The 25,506-nt window shown below is 38.4% G+C and overlaps 1 protein-coding gene across 1 annotated transcript in view; it reads right to left on the bottom strand.

Moving 5' to 3' along the window:
- DCN (decorin) overlaps positions 1-25,506 on the bottom strand; it is a 40,194-nt gene that overhangs the window by 10,442 nt on the left and 4,246 nt on the right. Inside the window, exons 2-3 of the mRNA XM_009882602.1 lie at positions 25,208-25,440; positions 8,533-8,645 (exon numbers count right to left, since the gene is read on the bottom strand). Coding sequence (XP_009880904.1) covers positions 8,533-8,645; positions 25,208-25,412 — 318 coding nt within the window. The 5' untranslated portion in view covers positions 25,413-25,440. The remainder of the gene's footprint in view (positions 1-8,532; positions 8,646-25,207; positions 25,441-25,506) is intronic.

Genomic DNA, 25,506 nt, shown 5'->3' with positions numbered 1-25,506 from the left:
TCCTGAGCAAAGCAGGCGCTGTGTTCTGTATGTGGTTTCACTGAGTATGCATAAAGCTGAGCATATCTGGTTTTAATTTTGTATGCTAGCTAGCAATAACACATTTGCAAGAGGAGGTAGAAAAGGTCACTCACAGTTCAGCAGAGTATTTCCTTAACAATAAGCCTCTCCCAAAATAAATATATCGGTCAGTGGAAGCCATGGCCCCAAGTCTCTTTTATTTGAGCCTGATCTGTAAGAACTGCCATGAGAACACATGGGGTACAAATGGGGTGTGGTTTCCTGAGTCATCATTGCCAGAATTGTGATACAGATGAAGATTCTAAAGCATAGTGTAATACAGCTGCGTGCACAATATTAGGCCATGGGAAACAATCCCAGCTATTATGAGGGGTATAGCTTGAATTATGCAGATGAATCTCTCTCATTGTTTTTATCATAACAATTCAATAACTGAATGTGCTACTGCTAATTACATTCTTCCTTTTTTTTTTTTTTTTTTTTTGTGGGTCTTAATTTTACCATGGATTTCTTTTCCATAGATCTCTAAGTCAACATTCAATGACTTTAGACTCATCAGCACTTGACATTTTTATCCTGCATCCTGCTTTGTACTGCTTGGTCATTTATTTCAGCTAAAAGTCTGCCTTTTCTTTTTCTTTTTTTTTTTTTAACTTTGTTGCCTTTTAGATAAAAAATATTTGGGCTATGATTATCACAGCTGATGATCTGATGTGAAATATTTCTTGCAGGAAATAGATAGATATACATTCAGCTAGGCACTGCAATGTAAATATTCTCTGAGCAGTTGTCGTTAAGATTGTTACAGCTCTTCAGAGCAGAACTGATAGTCCTGACCAAAACCAGAAATTATCTGTGTATCTAGGATTAATCTGTTCTGCTTTGCCAATGCTTTCTCCTGAATATGATCATGTTATCTTGGGGAAACACACAAAAGAGTTGTTTTATTCAAACATTCAGAAAGTTTCTCACTTAGAAATGATGGTATCTATCAAAGGTATGCTTAAAAATACTGATTTCACAGTGGGAACGTATATATAGCAGGATAAAGTGGGAAGCTATCACAAGCCTGTAGTTTTAAACATTTTTGTACGAGAATATCAATGCCCACTTACACCCCACTCTGCAGGTCCCTGCTCCCGGTATTTTAAACCAGGACTATTTTTCCACACTGTTGCGCAGCTGTAAAGAAAAAAAAATAACAAACCCACGCATCAGAATTTGCAAGAGAAGTTTTACAGTTTTACTGTCTCCCAGAGCAACAGCAAATGATGAGGATAACACACCAGCACAGCACCTGGCAAGCCATACCCCCTGGGTTCCCTTCCTGCTTCACAATAACTCTATTATATGCAAGACTTAAAGAATGAAGTTATTAGCCTTGGAGCACTGCTGTTTACTTTCCTCAGAATGTGCCCCGTATGGTTTGCATGTAAGAAAAGTTAAAACAAAACAAAATAAAATAAAATGAAAAACTCGGGGGAATTTAGAGGTCAGTGAAAACAGGAACTAGAGGAGAAAAACCTAGGGAAAACATCTGCAGGCAGTGCTATTGAGGAAGGGATGTTAGGCAAAAACATGCCACACGGCCTAACTATCCTGAATAAAGCCCAGATGGCATGACGGGGCATTATATTCACCTTGTCAAAGGACATATAAAAAATTTTGTACGGGGAGTACTGGGAGGGAAAAACAAGGGTTAACCTGAAAGCACTGAAAATGTTGGAGCCCTTGGCCACAGACTTGAGATACTACCAGTATGGAACGATTTGGCAGACTGAAGAAACGTAACAGCCTAGGACAGAGCCACAGGAATTGGTAGTTTTATTCAAAAATCTGTCTTCTTCCACACTTCTACTTTTGGTGGAGAAAAGGATATTTCTTTTAAAATAAATGTACTCCTCCTCCCCAAAAAAAAAGAATTTAAAAAAAAAAAAAAAAGAAAGCATATCACCAATTTGCAATAGAAAAGGCTGAACTCACCAATGCACAGTTCTCAGCACGACTTGGTATGGGTGCTAAGATATTTAGTTATAGGTAAGAAAAGAAGCAAGCAAGAAAGAGAAAACAAAGAGGCACAAATACATCAAGTATTAGTCATCACTTAGTCAAGCTTAGAGGGTTCATAGCTATTGCCTATGGATAAGAGAAAAATTAGCTTCCATCCTTATTTGCTGGTGACATATATATATTGTCATATATAGCATGTAAACATCGCACTGTAAACGTTGACTCTGTTATAATACAGCACTGGGGTAATACCTATAGACCACCTTATCGTGACCAGCAGTTTAAGCGGTGCTCAGAGAAGAAAAAAATTCAAAGCTTTGCTCCAAAGATGGCTTACTTTTTACTGAAACACCTCTGATATTAGTGTAGGAAGGAAAAAAAAAATCACTGTATGACAGGAATAGATGTTGGCTCAGTTGAAGTCAGTGGGAGTCTGGCCATTTAGCTCCCTCTGGCCTGGTTTCTACCTCAAATATTTATTCCCAAAACAAAAAGGAGGATTCACAATTCAGGAAAATTTTGGAACACTTGTTGGCAGGCTTTTGTCAAAATACACCCTGACAAACTGCAGAGGGAGCATGTAGAATCATGTAGGAACTAGCATAGGTTTGTTCTTCTTGGGGTTACCAAAACTTAGAATTTTCGCCTTTTCTAGGGGTGGAGAGCAGGGGACTGTATGTTTTTTTTTCTATGCAACTACATTATGTTAGAATCTCAGGAGATATTGTTCTGAGGGGTTTTCATCCCTACTTCTGTCCTTCTTAGTTTAGAATAGGTTAAAGTAAGAGCCTTGCCAAAATCAGAACTGAACTGTGAAATGATGAGCAAATTGTTATCAGACGTAATACGTGGTGATACATCTGTTTTGCCAGCTGGGGATGGTACTCTTACCTAACATCAAATCTTTAATGATGCATGTGTCCTTCAGGGTTTAAACTGAAAAGTCAATCTGCTGACCCAATGGAATTTCTTTAATTTCCTGGGTTATGTATTCCATTATTACCTGTTTTTTATTACAGTTCTGCTAGGAACAGTAATGCCTTAAACAATTGTAAGCTCAGGAGTCAGGCTTCCAAATAAAAATAATAATAAATTTGTCTTTTTTTGTTTGCCTTATGGTTTTAGTTGTTAAGTCATACTCATAACCTAGACATATAGTCCAGTTTTTCTGCCAAATTATTAGGACTGGATGTACACTTAGGAAAAAGAAAAAAAAAAACCACAAAAAAACCCAAGAAAGAACACCAAAAATACATAAAACAGAACTTGACTTTCTTCTCTAATTGTGTTATACCAAGAGACAGAATTCTACAAAATGAGCACTCATTTTTAAATTCATTTAAAAAAATCATAAACATTGGTAAACTTGAAGGCACCAAGAGTCCCTGAATCCAAGGAGGTCTCTGAACAGAATTCCAGATGTTATGTCTCCTGAAGGCCCCCGGATCTATAGTTAGGGCAGGAAAAGGGTAAAGGTGTAATAAAACACGATGCTGGAATTATTCTTTATTTGTTCTCACTTAAAGTCTTTGGTAGGGTTTGGTAGTAACTCTACCAAACTTAGGATCAAGTGGACACAGCTAAGAAAGCCAAGGAAAAAAGGGATGACATAGAAACAAGAGGGAAGAGATGAATGAACTGTGAGGGAAGGAGGAGGCAAGGCATTGAAACAACAGCCTGTCAGTACAAATGACAGATGACTGTGGAAAGCTGTTTGATCACATCCACAGCACCTTGTTGAAGAATCCCGCACAGCCAAGAAGGCTGCTGCGGATCTAGTTTGCATGGAGTATGAACTCTCACTGATAAGTATTGTGTAACATGACTTGCACAGATGATCAGGGAACAGCTGGCTCTACATTTTCCTGCTCCAACAAGAAATAATCCTCACGCTCTAAAGTTCTATAGAATCTTTCAACCCTGTCTTTGTCTACTGGGGCAAGCATTTTGGTCATTCATTTTATCACAATTTACTTGTGCATTTTATTTTTGTATTCTATAAAATGTCCTTTTTCATTAGCTTAGTACGCTGACTCTCTCCAAAATTTTAAGGACCTCGGAGTATTTCCTTCTGTTGTTTTCCTCACATGAAAAGATCCTTACCCTTTGCACATTTGCATGTTTTGCATGTGTGTTTTGTGCTGCACTTGGCTTGTTTCAGAGGAAAATTTCATTGTGTGTTAAGCACAATGCGAAGAAGAGTCTGAGCAAATGCAAGCACTCTGAGGGACTGCTGCATTTCAGAAAGATTAACTTCTTTTTTCTCAGAATATTTGTTAGAAACCTACAGCTGCGCCAAGTGGAAACAAAGCATTTAAAAAATGGTATCTCACTCCTGTGAAGAATGTCTGCCATTGATGATAGTGGGAATTGAGTTCAGAGGTAGAAACTGGACAGAGATATGTGTCTCTGTTTTTTTTACAGTATGCTGGTGATTACTGATTCTTCATTCTGTGATTTGCAGAGCATTATCTTTACTTAATGTCTCTTTTAATTACGCCTGGGAAAAGGAAACTGAAGCTGTAATGAGTCATCAGAAGACTGTGTTCTTTCATGAATATTTTTTGATCTGTTAGGAGCTTTTCTGTGTCTCTGGATGATGTTCTTAGACATTTCTTCAGTTAATCTGGGCACTTATTGTTCCATAGGGAGCCTTCTTTTGATTATTAAAAAAAGAAAAAAAAAAAAAGGAGTACATGAACCTTTTCTAATGCAATACGTTATTTTTCCACTTGATATTACTACAAAGAGTGTTTCAGTTTATTTGCCCGGACATTTAGTGTTGATAATCCCTTAGTGTGGATATGGTCATAACCTTAAGTCCCAAGTTTAAATCTTTTATGTCTTTCATGCAGGTCTTTTCTTTCAATATAAGTAGAACTGGTTTTAGCCCTGTTGTATGCAGGACCATGGCTTTGCATATTTCTGCCAGCTTAAATTAAGCGATGATGTTCTGTTTGATTTCAGACCAATGGCACATCCGTCTTCTTTTGCTGTACTAACACTGTGCCATTGCAAAATTCCTCTTGGAAAAGCACGCAGTCACTATTCTGTTGTTTGTGCTGTTCATACAGTGATCTAATACACAGTAGTTTCTTTTACCTCTTTTTCCAAGTGCCAGGCATTATGCTGGTTTGCTTTGGCTTTGCCACACAGCATGCAACTCCATGTGCTGTTTTTCAGCAACCCCTCTTCACTCTGCATGAAGGCTTACTCATGTAGTGTTTTGGATCCTTTATTGTGTCCATGGGGTCAACGTACTGTACTCTATCCAGAAGTGCCAGTCTGTCTGGAAAATCCTGACAGTTTCATAGAAGATTTTTTTCCTGGCTTCTCCAACAGCACCTTGCTGATTGTTTTGCCACAGGTCTAAATCCTAAGCAAGTTTTTTACATAATATCAGACAGTTTTCTGAAACCACAAAACTCAGTCCTCGGCCCTAAAAAAGACTGCCTTGAATTTTTTCCCTATTCTCCCAAATCCTCTGGTAAAAAATATCTCTTATCTTTCATTTTTAAATAGTGTGAAATCTCACTGAGGTTTTATAGCACAGCTTTAATAGTTTAGCCACTTTTTCCAGGATAAATTTAAAACTATAAAAATATCAAGTGCACCAGAACTGTTGACTCTGGTGTTTTCTGGCAGGCATCTATTATTTGCAGATAAATGTTCCCTGAGTTGTATCCTTTTCTAATTGCTTGCCATATTTCCACAGCTGCAAATTTTAACTGCTCTTTTACCTACTGAGGAAAATTTTCTGATACAAAGAATATTTTTGTAGGTACCAATTACTATTCTTTCATTTCTTTTTCACTCAGAGCATAAGCAGTTACATTTGTGCTGAAAGAGAAGCCACAGACAAGTTTCTTTTCTCCTTACTTCGTCTGGTTTTCAGTACAAGCTGAACTTTAGGTTCAACCCAACTTGCTCGTGAAAATCTCTTCTAAAACTATTACACCTGGGGTTGGTGATGTCTGTAGGAACTAGGAAGGAATTTAAAAGGAATATTCAAAAGGAATAAACTGAATACACTGTTCATTTTTTTTCAAGACCTATGAAAATTGGTATTTAAGGAGTTGTTCCCTTAAGTGATCACTTCACGCAAGAGGTTAACTGCAGTTGCTGATACTTTTAGATTTTGAAACAACAATAGTACAATTTATGTAAATCCTCCTGTTTTAGTAGAGTATAAGAAGGTTTACTAAAGTCTAAGAAGTCTAGAAACTTTTGAACATCACACCATCAAGTGTAACACTAACACAAACTATGTTTATCAGGGAATATGATTTAAAAGTATATACATTATATATATTTTTATATATCTCTCTCACACACACATACATCTCCTTAAAACAAAAGTGACAATGGAGTTCTGTCAACAATAAAGCTTTTCAGTTATATTTATCTAAAAACAATATTCCCCTTTCACTACGACTCTGATGAATATTTAATTGCAAGGTTGGGAATGGGAATCATTCCCAGATATTACACAAGAATAAGAATGATGCCTGCTGAGACTAAAGATGGTGCCTAGTTACATAAATGTACTGCATGACTAAATTATTATTTTGGGGAGGAGATGAGAGGATCATTTCTTGTTCTTGAGTAAATCCAGGAAAACTGTATTGTTTTGAAAGTAATTTGTTAAAATGTATGTTACTGTTGTCACTCTTCTTACCTATTTAATTCACTATTAAATTATATCTACTGTGTTAAAGGAAAGAAAAAAAAAAATCCATAGAGTTAACCTCAATGAGATGACATAGTTCACAACAGCTTAACTCACAGCAGGATGTATAGCAGTGACCTGAGCTGAGGACCAGGTAGGCAGAAGTCACTGGGGTCAGTGCTTTTCATCTGCAATACCATACTTAGATTCATTTCATGCAGTGTCATGAAGAAGGATTGTGAAAAGATTAATTTCACTGATGAGACTTTTCTCCTTTTTAGCACCTCGCAGATGATCTTCACTAAAAACACAGGATTCCTCTCAAAGGTGGAAGAAAACTAAAACAAATGGGGCAGGAATTAGGGTGTCCAATCTGTTAGTAGTGAAACAGGAATAAAAAAAAAATAAATTCTAGGGCACAAGTCTTCCTGTTCTAAAACCAAGTCAGATGAAATGTGATGTAGAAATACCTACTTCTCTGTGTTGACTCTAGAGGTTATCTGTGTAACTAGCTCAGGTATAGACATCTATGCTAAAATTAGATAACATGAACCTCATCATGATTTACTCATGGAGGTCCCTCCACTATGGACAGCCTGGCATTGTTCTTATTCCAAGATATTTTTTAAAACTTTTCTTTTTGATGTTGCATTAAAACAAAAAATTAAGAGGAAATTTTGAAGTAACTAAGGAAATAAATGTTTATAGGATTTTTTTTTCTCCAACTATGAGTGCCTGAATGCAAACTCCTGTTTGAAACAGTGCTTGTTTGTGTGATGGCATTGGCATAATAAATGGATAAAAAGTGGGAGTTGGCTTCTTGGTTGTGAATGAAAACAATAGAATAGAAAGAGGCTGTGAAGAGCCAGGAAAGCAAAGCCAAGTAGTTTATACTGGTTATAATCAAAAAAGATCAAATGGAATAATACATATAATAAATTGAGTTGGTGAAAGGCTAGAAAATTAGTATTTCAGAAATATGCCTGAGTTGAGGTATTACTTTCAAAGGGGGAGAAGTAATAGCCTTTTTCTGATCTGGAAAGAAAGAGATATTTCAACAAAATTGAGGCAAGACTATGAGGTACGAATTTTAAGATGTTAATGAAAAGTATAGAAATAAAGGAGTAGGACCTCAGACAGAGAAACAAAAATTTGGAAACAGAGGAAGGTAGTTGTCTGACGGAAACTTGGAAAAGAAGAGGTGAACCAGAAAAAAAGGCAGTCACAGAAACCAGGGAAGGAAAATATTTCAGCAAAGAGGAAAACAGACAGCAGTGTTGGAAGAGACTGGCAGGTAAAGGAGGATGAGGATGGAGTTTTGCTATTAGAAGGTTATTGCAAAAACACATTTTCATTGTAGTGCAGGGGGCAGAAGATTGATTTGAAAAGACTCAAACTAAAATTAGTACAGAAAAACTGCTGACAAACATGGCATAAACAAATTTCTGTGAGCTCAGAGTTGGGAGGGGAAGGAATACAGTAATACATGAGTGAGGTGGAAGGGTTGAGATGGATCTGCTTTTTAAACAGAAATAGACACTATGCCAAAGGGACTGAAAATGTAAATAAATAAGTGAGAGAAGTTATGGTGGAGACCAGGGGACTGAATGGACAGGACACGGGCATGAATAATTGAAATGAGATGAGAAACTTCTGTGGTATGAGAAGTAAGTTTGCAGGAGAGGAATGGGAAAGGAAATAAGTAGTCTGGGCTGGTGGAGAAAGATCAGAGAGTAGTTAATCAGTTTTACTTAAAAACCTGAGTACCAGGCCAAAATCACATTTTCTCCCCATATTTTTTTTGCCAAATGTTTGTTCATTTATACACTTACATGAAGATTCTTCAAGTTCTTGAAATCTCCTTCTTTAATTTCAGTGATTTTGTTGTTCTGTAAGTCCAGCAGAGTTGTGTCAGGAGGAAGGTCTTTTGGCACTTTTTCCAAACCTAGGGACAGTGAAAAGAATACATGATTGGCTTTGAAAGAAACTTTGAATAAAGGTCAGTACTTTTCTTAGCAACATTTACCTTTCAGTAAACACCATTTCTAGAACTCATTTCCTGAAGAAGCTTATGAAGACTTATCTGAAAGTATTTCTGTCTCCAGCCAGTGAAAGGGAGCTTTATTTTGCTATGTCAAATCAAAATTTATTTATTCACATTTCCATTATGCCCTTTTCTGAGACTATATCTGAGTTATAGCTTGCAGCAAAGGATTGAGTTTGGGAATATTATTTCTAACACATTTAATTCCACTGAATTGTGTGAATAAAAATTGCTTTCAGAAAGAGGTATGGTATTTATTAATTTCACTCTGTGTCAGCTTTTGTGGACAGAGGACATTTCCTGCTATTTAAAAGGTAGTAGGCTTTTTTTTGAAAGAAGTACAATAGTTAATTATAATCATTTCCAGAAAAAAATAGTTTTTTTGACAGTAACTGAATAACTTGTAGTAAAGTCCACCTTAAAAAAAACCACCCAATCCACCTCCCCCCTTTTCTTTCATCTGAAACTATGTCCAAGTTGTCTGGAGAACAAATCTCTTGGTGTCCCTACAACTGCCAAAAGAACATCAGACAGTTTAAATTAAAGACTCTCTTTGGGACTATTTTCTGAATAGCTGATATGTAAGTCCGATGAAGTCATGGAAATGAAATTATTTAGTGTTAAATAACACTTGCTTTACCCAGCTTTCCTTTCATACTGTGACTTGGAATAGAGCAAATCTCTTACAGTCATTCTGATTTACCACAAAATTAAAATGTTCTTTTCTAACTAGTCTTTTTTTTTTTTTTTTTAACAGAATGTGAAATGCTAAATGAATAGTTGGTAGGAAAAATTTATAGACACTAATAAAGTCTCTATATGGGCATCTAACAGAAGTGGACTTCTCTGGATAAAACAGTTTTTTTACCAGTCAAGTTTTTAACAAATATTTCTGAAGCTATACTTGAATTCTCCTGGTAAAGATTTCACTACAAGTATCATCGGTGTCTCCCCAGTATGATGGTGGGCTACATGATATTGTTCACAGATGCAAGATATATACCTGCATATATTACCTTTTTAGAACTATATATTTTAATCTCAAGCATGGCATTGCAAACATAGTGAGATATGCTTGCCCAGAGATAAGACATGTTTTGCCCACAAAAGTTGTGGAGTCTCCATCTTTGGGGATATTCAAAAGTTGGACTGGACACAGCCCTAAGCAACCTGATCTAGCTGACCTTGCTTTAGCAAGGACTACACAATCTCAAGAGGTGTCCTCCTAAGTCAACAGTTCCATGATTCTATGATGTTTAACGTTCCTCACAAATGTGTTTTCACACCTGCAATGTAGGCTTCTCTGTCAAAACCCAATGTCAAGCAAAACCCTTTCTCTTTCAGTCCTTTTTAGAATATATATATACATATGTAGAGTAAAAAAAAAAAAAAAAAAAGGGTGGCTCTGATTTGGAAGGATTATGGCAAACCATGAAAAGAAGTATATCTTTGATACTATATTTAATCCTTTTCACCTACATAAAAAGCACTACTCTATAGTTACTACTGTAAAACTTTACCATAAACTCTAGAGAGGCCACAGTGATCTGTTCTGGAGCTTTTTACTACAATTAGTGATGCACTAAGAATTCATTATAGATTCGGCTATACTCTTAAAAATATCTGCATGCAAATGAGGCCTCCAATTAATCTTTAGGTGCTTGGTCTGAATCTTCCAACGTGTTGAGCATCTCACAGATCCCACTGGTGTCTGTTACTGCTGTTCAGTGCTTAGCAATTTCTGGAAAAAAGATTGCTTTTTTAGTTATCTATATATGGGTGCTAGAGACCTAAATTCTTGAAAAGTGTTTGCTTCTTTTAATCTTACTTTTGAATTGATAATATTAGTCTGTACAGGACATACTTTTTTGTCCTACCATTACAAAAGTTTGGTTTCTAAACTTCAAAAACACCCTAGCTACTCTAGGTACTCTTTCAAATGTATTTTCCTACCTTTCCTATAAGTTCTCTAACATTAGCTAAAAAATTATGAAAATATTTGGATCTGATATTTATTAAAACTGAGTACAGTATAGATTAACCTGGATGAGTTTTAATCACACCAGCATCCAAAAGTTTTAAAAAGCACAATCATCTAGCTTGGGATTAATTAGTAAAAGCTTCTACTGTACATAAAATGACAAGAGCCAAAGCTCACATCTCATCCTGCTTACCTTATCGGTATTCAGTGTATGAATATATGTTACAGATTAAGATTCTTCACATTACTAAAATAATCTCTCCTCATTCAGGCATGGACTTCATTTTTGCTGAAGGCAGTTGCAAAACCCTCATTACTTTCAGAAGTGTAGGACTAGAGTTCCAAATATATAAAAACATGATACTATATAATTTGTATGTTGTCTTTGGACAGTTTCTGTCCTTAGTGGACAGGAATGATGTCAGCAACTAAAAATTCTCTCCCCAAAAGCACTTCTTTTTCAAGATCATAATTTTGTTATAAGAAGTTTTTACAGTCTAGCAACTTCTATAGCATTTTTCACATATAAATACAAAAAATAGTTTATTTATTTGTTTCCAAAGTAATATTACTATGTTCTGCTTGTCAGTACATTTATGGTAGTAGACTGGTATCCGTAAATAAGTGCTTATGGTAGAAACTAGGGCACATGAGAGCTATACAGCTGTCCTTTATGTGATGCCCTGGGAACATACCTTGTAAGAACACTTGGATTGCCACCGAAGGGCTAATTTTCCAGAGACTAAACTTCAAACTAGATTTCCAACTGTATATTTCAAGCGTTATATGTCACCTTCTAAAAGCTCAAGTGCTATCCCTGAATAAGATATAAGTGACAATTTCTCAGAGCAATGAAGTTAAACTTTAAAAGTTTTATATTAGAAGGATAAGCCAAATTGAATAATCAGATATCTATTTGTGAAGTGTGATTTAGAAATGCTTCCTCTCTTGCACTAGAAACTAGAAGGATGTACAATACAATAAGTAGCTTTGCATGCAAAGAATGTAATTGTCATCCCTTACATTGTTCAACTATCTCATATATATTCTGTTATGCATTTCCTGAAGCTGTTTTTAACAATGTTGCAGAAAACAGCTATAGAAATTATGTTTAATTTTTTTTTTTTCTTCCCTTGTCTAAGCCTCGAAAAGCAAAGCATAGAGGAGTACAGGATCCACCCCAGGTGCTGGAGAGACATTGCATTATTGTTAAGCAGTTTAGTACATCCTCCAGCTGAAAGCTACAACAACTGGAGCTTTCCAGTGGAGGAAGAGTTTATAAATGAGTGGATCTGGACACTCTCTTGTAAAATCAGCAGCTAAATAATTCAGGACTAAACTGTGTTTGAGGTGTTGACTGTATCCAAGTGTTTCACCATTTGTTACATCTACATTGGCTTCAAGATCTGTGCTTCAGCTTGCAGGTCCAGGTCTCTATGTAGGTAGATGTATGTCCAGATAAATAAATGTAGGAGGAGCATTGGTGTAGCGCAAACTAGTCCCTGTGGGACTGGAGAGCAAATTTTCAAACCTTGCTGGTCAAGACAGGTCAATAAACCGCCAGTTCAGATGAATGGGAGAGGCTGAACTAACACGACAGCATGACAGAATTTGAACTGAATTGAGAAAATTGTAATCCCACTAGAACTTGAAATGCCTCTTGGCTCCTGGGATAGAATTACTATTTCCCAGGAGGATTTTTTGACTCCTCTGTCTGGGAGACTGAGTTTAGAGGGGAACAGTGGGCTGTCCTTACTACTCGTTTCTGAGAAACTCAAGCAATGGCCATCTACTTCTGAAGCCATGTTGTACAGTATGATTGCATGTTCACCTACAAATGCCTTCCGATGAAATTTATGTAATGCCAACCGAAAGGGGAACTAGTGTTGGAAAATGTCAATTGAGTCACCTCTCAATCTTTTTAAGAACAGTTTACGCAAGTATTCCAGCTCTTGACTGTGACTTTTTCTACCTTAAAGCTTGCTTCTTAAAAAGCCATATGAAAATCTCTCATAGCAGTCTGACTTTTTATATGAATAATCAGTGCTACACAGTTTTGTATTCAGTTCCCTGGAAATATTTCAGGCCTCTGGTTCCTAAGATTAACTTATAACTGATTAAAGATTTAGATTCTTCTGCCTTTCCCACTGTATGTTAAATTGAAGATACATATGTCTTTATTTATTTTGGGTAAATAAAACAAAGTCAGTTATTATTTAAGTTATTATTTAAGTTATTATTATTTAAGTTAACTTATATTATAAGTCATTATTCTACTTATTCCCAAATAAGTAGAAACGGTATAGCTCCACCCTTCTGAAATCCTTGTTTACACTGAAATTAAGAGTCTAAAGATTCTGGAAATAGAAGGGATTTAATAAACCCATTCATGTACCCTTAGTCATAAAGACCATTTCAATTTGCACTTAAGTATTTCTTTGGGAGAACTCATGACTTCGTTTTAGAAGCTGAACAGCCATCAGTTCCTGCAGCACAGGTATCTATTATTCTCTGCAGTTTTCTATAAGTAGAAATTTTCTTCTGTTCTACATTAACAACCTGTAGCACTCAACTATTTCCACCAGTGTACATGTATGTGTGTAAAAATGCATGCATATGAAAACACATAAAGAACAGCATATGCAAAAGAATAACAAAATGGAAAAAAAAAAAAGTGTGTAAGTAAACTTGAAGTGCTTCCTTTTGTTAGTCAGGATCAGCTGAACTTTTATTATCCCTGGCAGAAGTTTTTCTAACTTTTTCTTATACTAGTCGCTACACCACAGAATTCTGGAATAACAAACACTTTTAGAATGTATTCATCAAAAGCCAGCAGGGCTGGATCATCAACGGATTTCTTTCATGCAGACAACAAGGGCCCACACTCATTTTTGGAAGCACTGAAAGGCTCATCTACAGCCAGCTAGAAGATGTTTGGTGGGAAGAGGTTAAGAGAACCAGGAATCCCTCCTTAACGGAAGGATGGAGAAGAAGGTAACTTTGCAGAAATCAGGCTTGTCTCTGTGGGATCCTATCTATGTGGGGTGTAGTTTTTTCTCATAATTTCTTAAGCGAATTACAGTGTTTGGCTGTTTAACTGTGATTGTCCCACCTCCAGGAGAGGACAGAAGGCTGATGGGTCTGGAGATTTTATGAGACCAGAAATTAGGCAGAGAAGAGCCAAGGCTGGTATAATTCAGCTGTGAGAGAGCAGCAATCAGTGGCTAGCCACCCCCTGTGTAGCACTGCACCAGCCCAACTGGGATATGCTGCCATTTAGCCAGACAAACAGGTGTAGGAGATGTAGGGAGGATTTGGGAACAGCATGAGGACCAAGGGAGGTTAAGGGTTTTGGTATAAAAGACAGGCTTTATTGCTTTTGCAGCTGAGGGAATGACCTGTTCAGCTACAGGAGCTGTGATCAAACAGCCGTGGAATTGTTGAACCCACAAAAGGAGAAGGGTGGCTTTTGAACCCTCCTCACTATGAAGGGGTTTCAGCTCACTGCTCCAGTTTCTCAGAAGAGCCACGAGTTAGTCTGTAACTTGGCATGGAGCCACGTTTCTGCTGAAGCCGTACGACTGTGCAGAAAAGGAATGTAAGATTTATGGGGCCAGTGAGGGAGACTAAGCAAATGGGAGTCTGAGACTGTAGCCCAGAGATGAGAACACTTCCCTGAGAATTGCATCCTTGAAACACTGGGACCACATAGTCAAAATAACAAATATGTGCACAGTGCCAATTATAAACAACTTTAACAACGCGACAGAGCTTGTGGTTTGACTTTTTTGTTGTTTGTTTGGGGTATCTGGTGTTTTTTTTTCCTCCACCTATCTGTTTTACAACAAGCAGGGATGGGGCTTATTGCTCTGAATAAACCTTCCCTTCCCCAGCTGGAGAGAAGGGGCCAAAAGGCAGAGAGACATCTGAACGCTGTAGCTCAGATACATGTGTTATTACATTGCAACACTCACGATTATTATCACAGGGGCCATAAAATGGGGCTCTTTTCAAGACTCCTTCAGTTTCCACAAACAGCTGCTGCCAGCTGAGGAATTTGGGCTGTGCTGCGTGTAATTCCCAACCGTGATCATCAGCGGCTGCTCTCCCGGCGGAGGCAGCCTCTCCAGCAGCTGCCTGCGCTGCCCGTGCACGCTGCTGTGGGCTCTCCCCTGCTCTGAGTCCAGCTCTGCCCCATCCCAATGACGGCCAGCAACCCTCCCCGGGGGTGAATGCTCTTAGTAATGCCCTGAGTGGACTCTGAGGCAAATCAGGGAAATAGCAAGCCTACGGGGTCAGGATGCTTGGTCCTGGAAAATAACAGGACTCAAGGACTGCTTTTTGGAAGGATGGCAAGTTGCTTAACACAGCTTTGAATGCTTTGACTTAGAAAAAAGTCCGCTAATGCTTTCCCAGGCGATGTTCTTCAGCATTTACTGGAAATTTATTCTCTATTGTGTGGGATTTGCAAACAGGACTAATTTCATTATTTGCATCCCACCATCCATAAAATAGAAACCATTCTTTTTCTTCACAGAGAAGTATATAACAGCCTCCTTCTTCCATTTTCAAAGTAAAAGTTTGTTGTCCACCTTCCTCTTGCTTGCTATGAAATCAGCAGTAATAATTAAAAAAAAAAAGAACTCTAAAAAAGGCCCGAAAAAAATAGAGAATTATTTATCTCAAGTGTTTTTTTCTAAGAGAAAAAAAAAAACCACTCTCCACTGGAATGCATAAGACTCTTAAAATATATCTTTTTAAAGGTCATTCACAACCATTTTTCGGATTTGTTTTCTGCTCTCCAATCTATGAGAGTCATGTTCCATTAAGATCCATTTTGGACTTATTTGTATCACAGATCATTATTTTTGTATACCCCTGGCCCCTCCCAGAGGAAAAAATAAGAAACTGAACCCCATCCCCTGCTGAGGTGGCCTCTCACAAAGGTAGACCTACTGACATGTTACTACACTGGGTTTTTTCCAAACATTTACAACATTGCTTCCCAGAACAGTGAGGAACACAGAAAAATAGAAATACATTCACACATTATGGTCAACTGCATAATTCTCCATTATGATAGTAACAAGGATTATAAAGGCCCTAGCAAAGGTTTAAAAATTAGTGCATTGCTATAACTGCTCTTTTCCATTTCCACCCACTCTGTGTAGTGAACACATATTTCTAAGTATAACGGATATTGCAAGCTACAGATGTTATGAATTATTTTTCAGTGCTAGTCAGATTTTTGGTACGGACAGATTCAGCCTCCTGGCTCCAAAAGCTAATATCTAAGAGTAATGATATATTCTTGAAACTAAAAATCAAGCAACTTCCATTTCTGCGTTCTTTCTAACTGACTTTTCATTTCAAAGGTTTGGGAGGTATATATGCCTTCTCAAGAAGCACAGAAGTATTTTAGAAACGCAGAAAAATATTCTGAAATTATCATGAGACTTTGAGGATTAAGACATTAAGTAAAAAAATCAAATATGAGTTTTCTGAACTCCTAGAATTGCCAGCTTTACATTTCCCACTGTCATGGTTACAGACATAAAAGATCCCATCAGAGAACAGCAACTGCCATGTGTGATTCGTGCGATCTGCCAGCACCATGTGCATAATGGCGTTAGTCAAAGTGGATGCAGTGCAGATGTACTATCTATGAGTATCAAGGTGAAACATTTGCTTCTTGCGAGTATTTGCAGTGGTCAGAAGAGAGCATTTCAATGACTCAGAAAAGTGAGCATTATCTAACAAATTACATTTTGAATTATCCTTTGGAGTAATATAATTTGATGTTTGCCTGGTTCGCAGTTTAAGCAGCAGGCGACAGACACCAATTTAAGCGTAGCTCCCTCAATCTTTACTTTGGGATTTACCAGAATTAGCACTAACCTAATGGAGTAGCCATAAAGAGTCATTTGGGGAGAATCTTCTCTGGTTTCAAGTAAACTTACCCTTTCCTGTTCTGACCACATGGTCATTGCACAGTCCTAGTTTTATTATGACCTGAGGGCAGAGATATGTTCCTGGTTATTTCGGGTACTTCTAAACATAACACAGCCCTTTTTCATAAATGTTGTAGGGTTGTTTTCAACCTACTTTCATGCAAGCAAACAATGGAAGGAGCTGCTCTGACTGTGTCTGGACATAGTGAATAACATTTAAATACATGTTGAGAGAGAATTTCCTGACTGAATCGGGGTGTCTGCAGACCTGCTAGTGCCCTCTTTCTACTCAATGATGTTGTGTATATCCTTGTAACTCTTAGATATTTTGGCTTTGTTACTTGTTTATTTTGTTAGTCATTTAGTGACCTTCCCCAGGTCAGCTATCAGGTAACAGTCATCTCCTTCAGTCCAGAGGATGTAAACTTTCTGCCATAGAGTGAGAGAATAAAGAACAGAAAATAAATTTTGACCCCTAACCCTGAAAATACTAAAATTTCCATTAAATTATTATCTTTAGTTGCTCCTGTATCTGCAACTTTCTATACATGTGTTTTTCTAACCATTTCTGTTATAGATTCCCTTGAAAAAGTAGGATTTTCCCTTCCATGTTCATATTATCCATTCTTTTCTCAAAAAGGTTCCTACCATGTCTGTCTTCCTGGTCTTCTTCCGTTGGCTTTCTCCTCTTTCATTTTTATTCTATTATCTGCTCAGTATCTATTATCTGCCTTTCTTTCTTTTCTGGGCTACTGCTACTATGCAAACTTTATTAGCACCATTCACTTTTCCTTTCCTGTTCTTACTTGCCAATGGTAAAGAATTAATACAATCTTCCTAATTTGAATGTGTGGAAATCAAAGCTGAAGACCTAATTGAACTTAGAGAAAGAAATGGAATCAGAGCTGAATGGTAACATAGCTTTTTAGTCCTGGTTGGCTACCTCACTTATGTCTTTGCTCCAACACCTCTTAGGTACAAATATTCAGCAAAAGGCTTAGTTATCGCATCACTACAAACACTCTTCTTCCACGTCATCCTAAAATATGAATTCATTGAGAGACTTTTTAGTTTCTGAGGGCTACAGAAGGGAAGGGAAAACTTGCACTCCAGCATGGAAACTGAGGTTGTCCTAGGCTTTCACATTTTAGATGGTGCAGGAGGTACAGGCAGAAACTGGTTCTGGGATGACCTATTGCACATTTCCATTGTGCCGCTGATGTATTACAGAACCAGACTGTAGCCCCATTTACACTTGCACATATTTAAAATGCTTTAGAATTTCTGTAAATAATCTGTCCATTTGTTATTTTGCCATTAAATCCCTAAAGTTGCCATGAAATTAGGTAGGCAGAAAAGGTTTCTTGCTTTCACTGCTTTTGCAAATATATTTATTGCGTTCCCTTTCTTATTGAAATTAAAACTGCAAACATCCTCTCCTTAACAGATTTTTATAGCAAGTCAAAGCACTCCAAATTGATCCCAGGAAACAAACACAAAGCTGGGATGGGATGCTCTCCTGGGTGCCCTCTCACTGTGCATGCAGAGAGCAGAGAAATTCTTTAAATACTGCTTTTCACCTTTTTCATTCCCTATTGACTGCCTAAGAAGTTTGCAGTAGAGTTGCCTACACAGCAAATGTAACCTCCCTAACAACAGGGTCATTTGTACAGAGCTGTTTGAGTCCCATAATTGGTCCCATAAGTTGAAAATTACAATTCAGTACCCTCCCACCCCCCCAAAATAAAGGCCATGCAGGCATGGTCCTTGGTCTTAAGGTTCCTTTGTGTCTGTGCTCATTGTTTCCATCTCTTTGTGTGCAGAGAAGCCAATGCACCAGCTCTACTCCATCTATCTACTTTGCTTTCATAGTGGACATAGTAGGACAATAATGCTCTGCGTGAATGAGCCCTTAAATATAACACAACTGAAGAGACCCAGAATTCCAACACTTGTCAATATTGTTGGTCAGGGCAGGCATATAAAGCAGGAGAAATAAGTTTAAATAAAATCACAATGTATTTTGAAGGATATATTCTTAGATTTGAAGTCTAGGAAAAGATAGAAGTATATTCAGAAAACTACTCCTTTTTTTTTCTGCAACCTGATTATCTTCTTTTGGCCCACTTCCTTTTAATCACATGACAGATCCAGGACATGGGTAAAGCAAAACAGAGACTAGTGAGTCCAGAGTTGATAAGGAGGGGACACTCTCAAATCTGGGTTAGAGAGAGGTGTTTTAAAAATCTGTTTAAAACTAGAATCTTTTCCAAATACCATGTTAACTGGGCTCTGAGAGCAGAGCTTTCCTGAGTAGCTGCAGCCTACTATTAGTAGTTCCTTGTTGTTATTGGTTGCTTCACGTAGGACCCAAAATCCTAGGTGTCTTCCCTGTTGGCAGTGGATTCTCAGTGAACACTGGGAAGAAGCCTTTGGACTCCTTAGCTCTTCCTAAGTCTTGGCTGGGAACCTTTTGCAGTTGAATAGCACAGGATTTATGTTGTAAGAACATGGATCGTTTTCAAATATTTATATGTCTTACCAAGTAATACACACTATAAAGGTGTTAAGAACATAATACACATACTATAGATGTCCATAACACTAGTAGGTGTCATCAGTGATTATTTAGTGTATTTTAAGCACTGTAATCATCTGCTGTGACTTGTAATAATTGAATTAAGTTTTACTGCTATCTACCAGATATTTATTTGTGCATTGGGAAATTTTAGAAATAAACTCATGTCACAGTGCAAACCAGAAAACAGTCACTTCTTGTATCACTTAGTTGGCAGTCAGGATTTCCATTCCTGACACTAGGCTTTCTTAAACGGCATTTCCTACTTGGAAGCAAGCAAACAAATCCCCCCCCCAAAAAAAAAAAAAAAAAAAAGAAAAAAAAAAAAAAAAAAAAAAAAAAAAAGAAAACATACCGACTTGGTAACTGTTACCTTGGAGTAAGCAGCTAATAAAGAAGGGATGCATTTAGAGTGGACTAATTTTCACCTAGAATCATGTTTATCAACTGGAACTGGAACATCAGCAATTCAGGTTGCAATGCACAAGGCCTGTCTTTTACTGCTACACTGGCAAAAGCTAATGACTTTTTGTTAATATAAAGCAGTCTACATCCAGGCCAATATAGTTTTTTTCTTGACAACTTTTCAAGAGTGTTTTCTAATTACTGGGTTCCTGACTTCATAATTCTTCAGAATGTACTGAGTACAGGGCTTTAATTCATGCTTTCTTTAACTTCCAAGGCATCGCAAAAAATTGTGTCTAAGCAGAATATATACAAAAATTTTAATAATCCATGGCATGGTAACCTGAGTTTGTTTTTTCCATGCTTTAATTTTATCCCACATAAATTCATTAATCTGAAAGTAAGTTGTATAGCCTTGAGTGGTTATTGAGGCACTGTGTTGGCAGTTTAATTCTCCAAGAGTGATGTGACCTTTCCATCGCTGACATTCACCTTAGGATGAACTACCCCATGGAGTGGCTGCCTAACTGTCCCCGTGGCTGTGGAAGGAGCCCTGGTGACTCTTAGATAACTAACATCACCTGAGATCACTCCTATGTTACAGATAATACCTCTAATACTTCATGTAGATCCTCCAGTCTGATTTCCAATGTAAGAGTATTACAATTCAGCCAGTTATCATGTGGAAAGCCCAATGACCTGTGTTTGATGACAGCATGACTTGTGTTAGGTTAAATAATGTTGTCCAAAAAGGCATTCAGTTTTCAGTTTTAAGGCCAAGATATTGTGATGCAGAGGTGACTCTCAGTATAAGTGACAATATACTTTCCCAGATTTCATGGTTCCATTTTTATTGGTAATATTTTTGTTAAATGATCCAGTTCCATGGGGTCAGGGGTTTTCATGAGGGTCTCAGCTTCTATTAATCATAAAAGGAATAAGTCTCGAGTTCTTATCATTAGAAGGAAAAAATGCATAAAACATGAAATAACTTGTCCTAAAGGCTCAGCAATTACAATGTAAATTAACAATTATTTTTTTTTTATTCAAAAATTGTATTTGTTAATGTCTGTCCATTTAAGGATTCATCCTTTCTCTTACTACATCTTTAGAAATCTGTAAGATTTTGTGCTAAATGTTTAGCTTTAAAAATTACATTTTTGAAAGCTTGGTAAATATTCAAATAAAGGCAGGGATTCTAAAGCTAAGTACACAATAGTAAGTAATCCTATCTGTTTTCTCGAACTTGTAAAATGACTGAGACTGATCACCAATGAGGTATGTATTATTTTTCTTTAAAAAGATTTTATGTTGACAACAGCAGTTCAAATCAAGGTATATCCCAAAGGAGATAGTTTCCTTTATAATGAGCAATGAGGTTCCCAAATGGAGTAATGATCAGAAAAATGGGTGTTCAAATGTTTCTGGAAGATTTTATACAATGAGATAAATCATCTTTTGTCAACAAATAAATTAGCTGTTGTCAGGTTACCATGGTTCAGGTGTTGAAGAGCCATCAGTTAATACAGTTCAGACACTGTATATGTTCAGATAAACTGCCTCATGTTACCAGATCCCTGGAATAATGCTTTACATATCTCCAAGCTTTTCACCAACTGATCTCAAAGTGCTTTTCAAACACACACTCCAACACCCATGCTGAGCTTTAATATATCCATCTTTACTTTACAGCTGGAGAAACCCCGCATTTCTGAGCTGTGAGTAAAATTCCAACTTAAGCTGTAATACTGCTTGAACTTTGATTACTGACATCCATCTCTCGCACACTTTTTGGAGACCACAAAACCTCCATGGGATGCTCATGGCAAGAGGGCTGGAGGGACCCCCCTACGTCCTGTGAATTCTCCAAGGAAGGTGATCTCATTGCATCCTGCAGAACACAGACACTGCTCACTTCGTAAGGGGCTGCGAGACTTATCTGAAGTTGAAATAAAACTCTGACCACCACCTCCAAATGCTCCTATGGAGCATTTTGCATCTACTGCAGGGCTGAGTAATGACACATGCATCCTCCTGCCTACCAGGGTGCTCCGGGAGAAACCTTTTCTTCAGACTCCCTTTGGAAAGATGAGACTTTAAATGGAACGGTTAATCCTTGCTAGGGCTTTTACAAGGCGTGTTTGCCTGGCCAACTGACTGCACATCTTCCCTGTATTTATTACTTTAAGACATGACGAGCTGACTCTGACCAGCTATATCAGCTACTCCCCACCTGGAGCGTGTGCTAATAAGGAAGATGTTTGTGATTTCTGCAGAAAGTCTGACTGCAGCATAGCAATGCCTTATACTGAGGCATGATTAAAAAGTGAACCTGTGGCTCCCTTTTAGCAACAGGAGGCAGATTCAGAAAAGGCACCGCTTTTATAAAGGTACTGTGGTGGCCTTCCTTGATGAGATACTTGAGCCTGTTGCACAAAGGCAATACATCTCATATAAGGTAGGCACATGGGGCTCTCCTCTCTATCTGCCAGTAACCACAGCTCAGAGAGAATTCTTCTTCAGGGTGTGAGAAGACGACGTTCTCCTTCCTGCTAACTCAGCTCTTGGCTTGAAGGCAAAATAAATTAATTCAGAGGTATGTGCTTAGGGAAGATGTGACTGAAGCTTAAAAGTACAGGAATGCAAAAATTCAGCTGACAAGCGTGTAATTGGACCGCTGGGCATTTTTTTCACTGTTTTTATTGCCTTTGGATTATTATTTTTTTTTTAATTTTTCCTACCCAGTGCTCATGAGACAAGGGGCAAATCTGATCTCTGGATCCTGGATGAGACAGTTCTCCTGTGGTTTATTAACGTAACTTTGTGTCAGATAGTTGGCTTTTCCCTGATGATGCAAGAGTTTACAAACAGCAAATGCCCCTTTGGGAACAAAAAGAATCACGCTGAGGAACAGGAGACCTCTCCATAAGTAGCCCACATTAGAGTCCTCCAGCTGCCTTGCTCTGACATGCCCTCCGCACCCAGGGGCACATGGCTGCAAAGAGCCCTCCTTCCACGCCAGAGAGTGAATGGAAGAGAGAATCCTGATCCAGATTTCAACTTTCCTTTGTGGCACTTAGTTCAGTAAGCTCTTAATATATCCCTGGGAGGAGTCTTGTTATTGCCTGTAGTTTTTCTTCAATTAGTGCCCATGGGACTAGATGACTAAATTTGATAATTTTGGGGGAGGGAGGAAGCTAATTTGGTTGGGACGGAAAAGCCCAGAGGTGAAGGGAGAGGCGGGCCAGGAGAGCTGGTTTGCAGGGAGGTGGAACTGTCATTTCTAGTTTCATGGCTCCCATGGGCATATTGCCTTCCTAATCACTGCACCCCAAGCACCCTTCATTCCACAGCCCAGGAGCATGCCCGGTCATGCTGGCAGGACCTCCACAGTTTGCAACAACATTTTGAGCTTTCGGGGCCAGCTCCCAGCTTTCCTCCAGTCAGTAGGTAAATCTGACTCCGAGTCACGCAGAAACGCATTCAAGGTTGGAAGAGAGGAGAGTGGAGGGGAGATTTGCCTGCGAGCAGGCAGCGCACACAGCTGTCCTCTCCCTGCTGGCAGGGATGGCCATCGGGCCCGTGCCTTGGTGATCCTCCCACTTGGGCCATGACCCATCAGGGGCTGTCATAGCCACATCTGACAAGGATGGATGAAACTTAATGCCAAGGCTGGGGAACTCTAAATGATTATTACTTCCTTGAGCTCTGCCAGGGAAATATTATTTATTTTTCAGGGCTGCATATTTTAAGCTTAGGGAGATCTCTCTTCTTTCATGCTCAGAGGATGGATGTTATCAGCTGCGCCACTTCAAAAGCACAATCTTTTCATTGCAGTATCTGCGGAGTGCGGGTTTAAACCAAGCTCAAAATAAATCTCTTTCTTATCACCTCTCTTGAAATTATCTGGGAAACACAGACCTGGGGCCTTAATTGCTGTATTTCTGAGTCTCCTTGTCAGTATGGGACTCTATTAACCCAAAAGCATCTGTAGGCAGTGGACTGTAGTGCAACCCTTTGGAAACGATGTGTGTGTGAAGGACTGAATGAACATGGGAGCAAGTAGAGCAACAAAGGGTCCCTGTGTGAATATTCCTACTTTTATACCAAGTTAAAACTCCTAACATTCTGCAGAATTGAAGCAGACTGGGGACAAGATCCCAAAATAACTTAAATTCCATCAGCATTAGCCACTGTAACAACAGTAAAATCTAAGACCTTCATGGCATGCGGGGCAACCTCCTCTCCGCTCCCCACCTCGTGTTTGCTACTATCTGGCACCTAAATGGTAAAAAAAGAAAATATCTTTCAACAGGGACAGTACTGTGAAAGCTTTATGAATGCATGGCGAGGTTAGTCTGTGCTCATTTCTGCAACTTGGCTTCCATTATTCACTGGGTCTTTGCCAAATGTATCTATTGCGTAATTATGTGGCATGCTTTAATAAATTCACAGAAGTTTCTAGGGATGTAACTAATGTTTCCCCCTCCTTTCTCTAAGCATGCAACATCCACCACAAAGAGACCCAGGTCCTAACTGGTGCATTTGTGCCATGATTTACAGTAATTATCAAAGCCAATGCTATAACATAGGAAAATAGAAACACCCAGCTCTACATTTAAACAGCTGAGAGAAGACTTTAAAAAAAAAATAATCTATAAAATCATAAGAGAAGTTATTTGTCTGTCCACTGAATAAATTGCCTAATTTCTTTGTGCGCAAAACCAATTTTAATTGATTTTCTGCACTGCGCACTGACTTATACTGAATAATATTGGCGTTAACCAAAAGCAGTCTCACTGAAATCAACTTCATTACTTGAGATTTCTGCATGGGAAAGTCAAATACAGTGATGGCAGGCGTGGCTTCCCATCCTGACCGTGTCTGACTGTGCAGACAAGCCCTTGTACGTGAGGGAGTAAGGGGAGTTTGTGAGAAAGGTTCTCATGGTTTCAGCTTGAACAGTGTCTAAGAAAGATATTTAATAAGGAACTCCAAAATGTGTTCATTGTTTTGGAGTGTTTCCAAGCCCTTTCCTCCAAAGAACTGGTTCCAGCATATATGATTCAGGGCTGGTTATTCTGTGCTCATGTATTCCAATGGAAATGGGATGATTTCTATGTTGAGGTACTAGACAGTATGATTAAGGGTGTTGGAGCTTGGACCATGCAATTTAGAACCTTTTAAAATGTTTCCATCCCCACATCTGGCCTCACTGAATTTATTTAATATGCATTTGAAGGAATAGCCTTGAAAAGCTATTTTCTCTGCAACAGAAATCCATGTTTTTTCAAAGAACAAATGAAATGTACATACACAAAACATACATTAAAAAATCAAACATTCTTCTTGATCACAACAAACGTCCATCTTGTCAGGGCTTTATGGCCTACTTCATATAGTACATTCTAGTTAACAGTAGCTGTAGCACATTTCTTTGACAAAAACCCAGTTACGGAGTGGCAGTACGTAGCAGCCTCACCATCTCAGCCGCAAGCCTGTGGCTAGAATGCAAACATATACCCTATGAAGTTATTCTTGAGCTTACCTAGGTCAGAGCACTGCACCACGCGAAGATGGCACTGGCAGCGGAAGGGGCAGACTGGTCCAAATCCAGATATGACGGGATCATCTGTCGGAGGCATATCGGCCGACCCTTCATCCTCCAGCATAAAGTCAAAGAGGCCCTGCTGGTGGAACGGCTTGGCCAAGCATGCTGGCAGCAGTAGGACGAAGAGAAGAGCCAGCCTCATGGCTTAGTTCATCGACTCCGGGCAGAACCTAGGGACCAAAGCAGGAGATTTACAACAAAAGTAGCAGTTTCCCATAGTTGCACAGTTCCTGCTG

Source organism: Charadrius vociferus, unplaced genomic scaffold (genome assembly GCF_000708025.1).
Source record: "Charadrius vociferus isolate BGI_N301 unplaced genomic scaffold, ASM70802v2 scaffold72, whole genome shotgun sequence".
Classification (NCBI taxonomy): Eukaryota; Metazoa; Chordata; class Aves; order Charadriiformes; family Charadriidae; genus Charadrius; species Charadrius vociferus.
The sequence above is the reverse complement of the archived record's forward strand: the minus strand, read 5'-3'. Positions and strand labels throughout refer to the sequence as shown.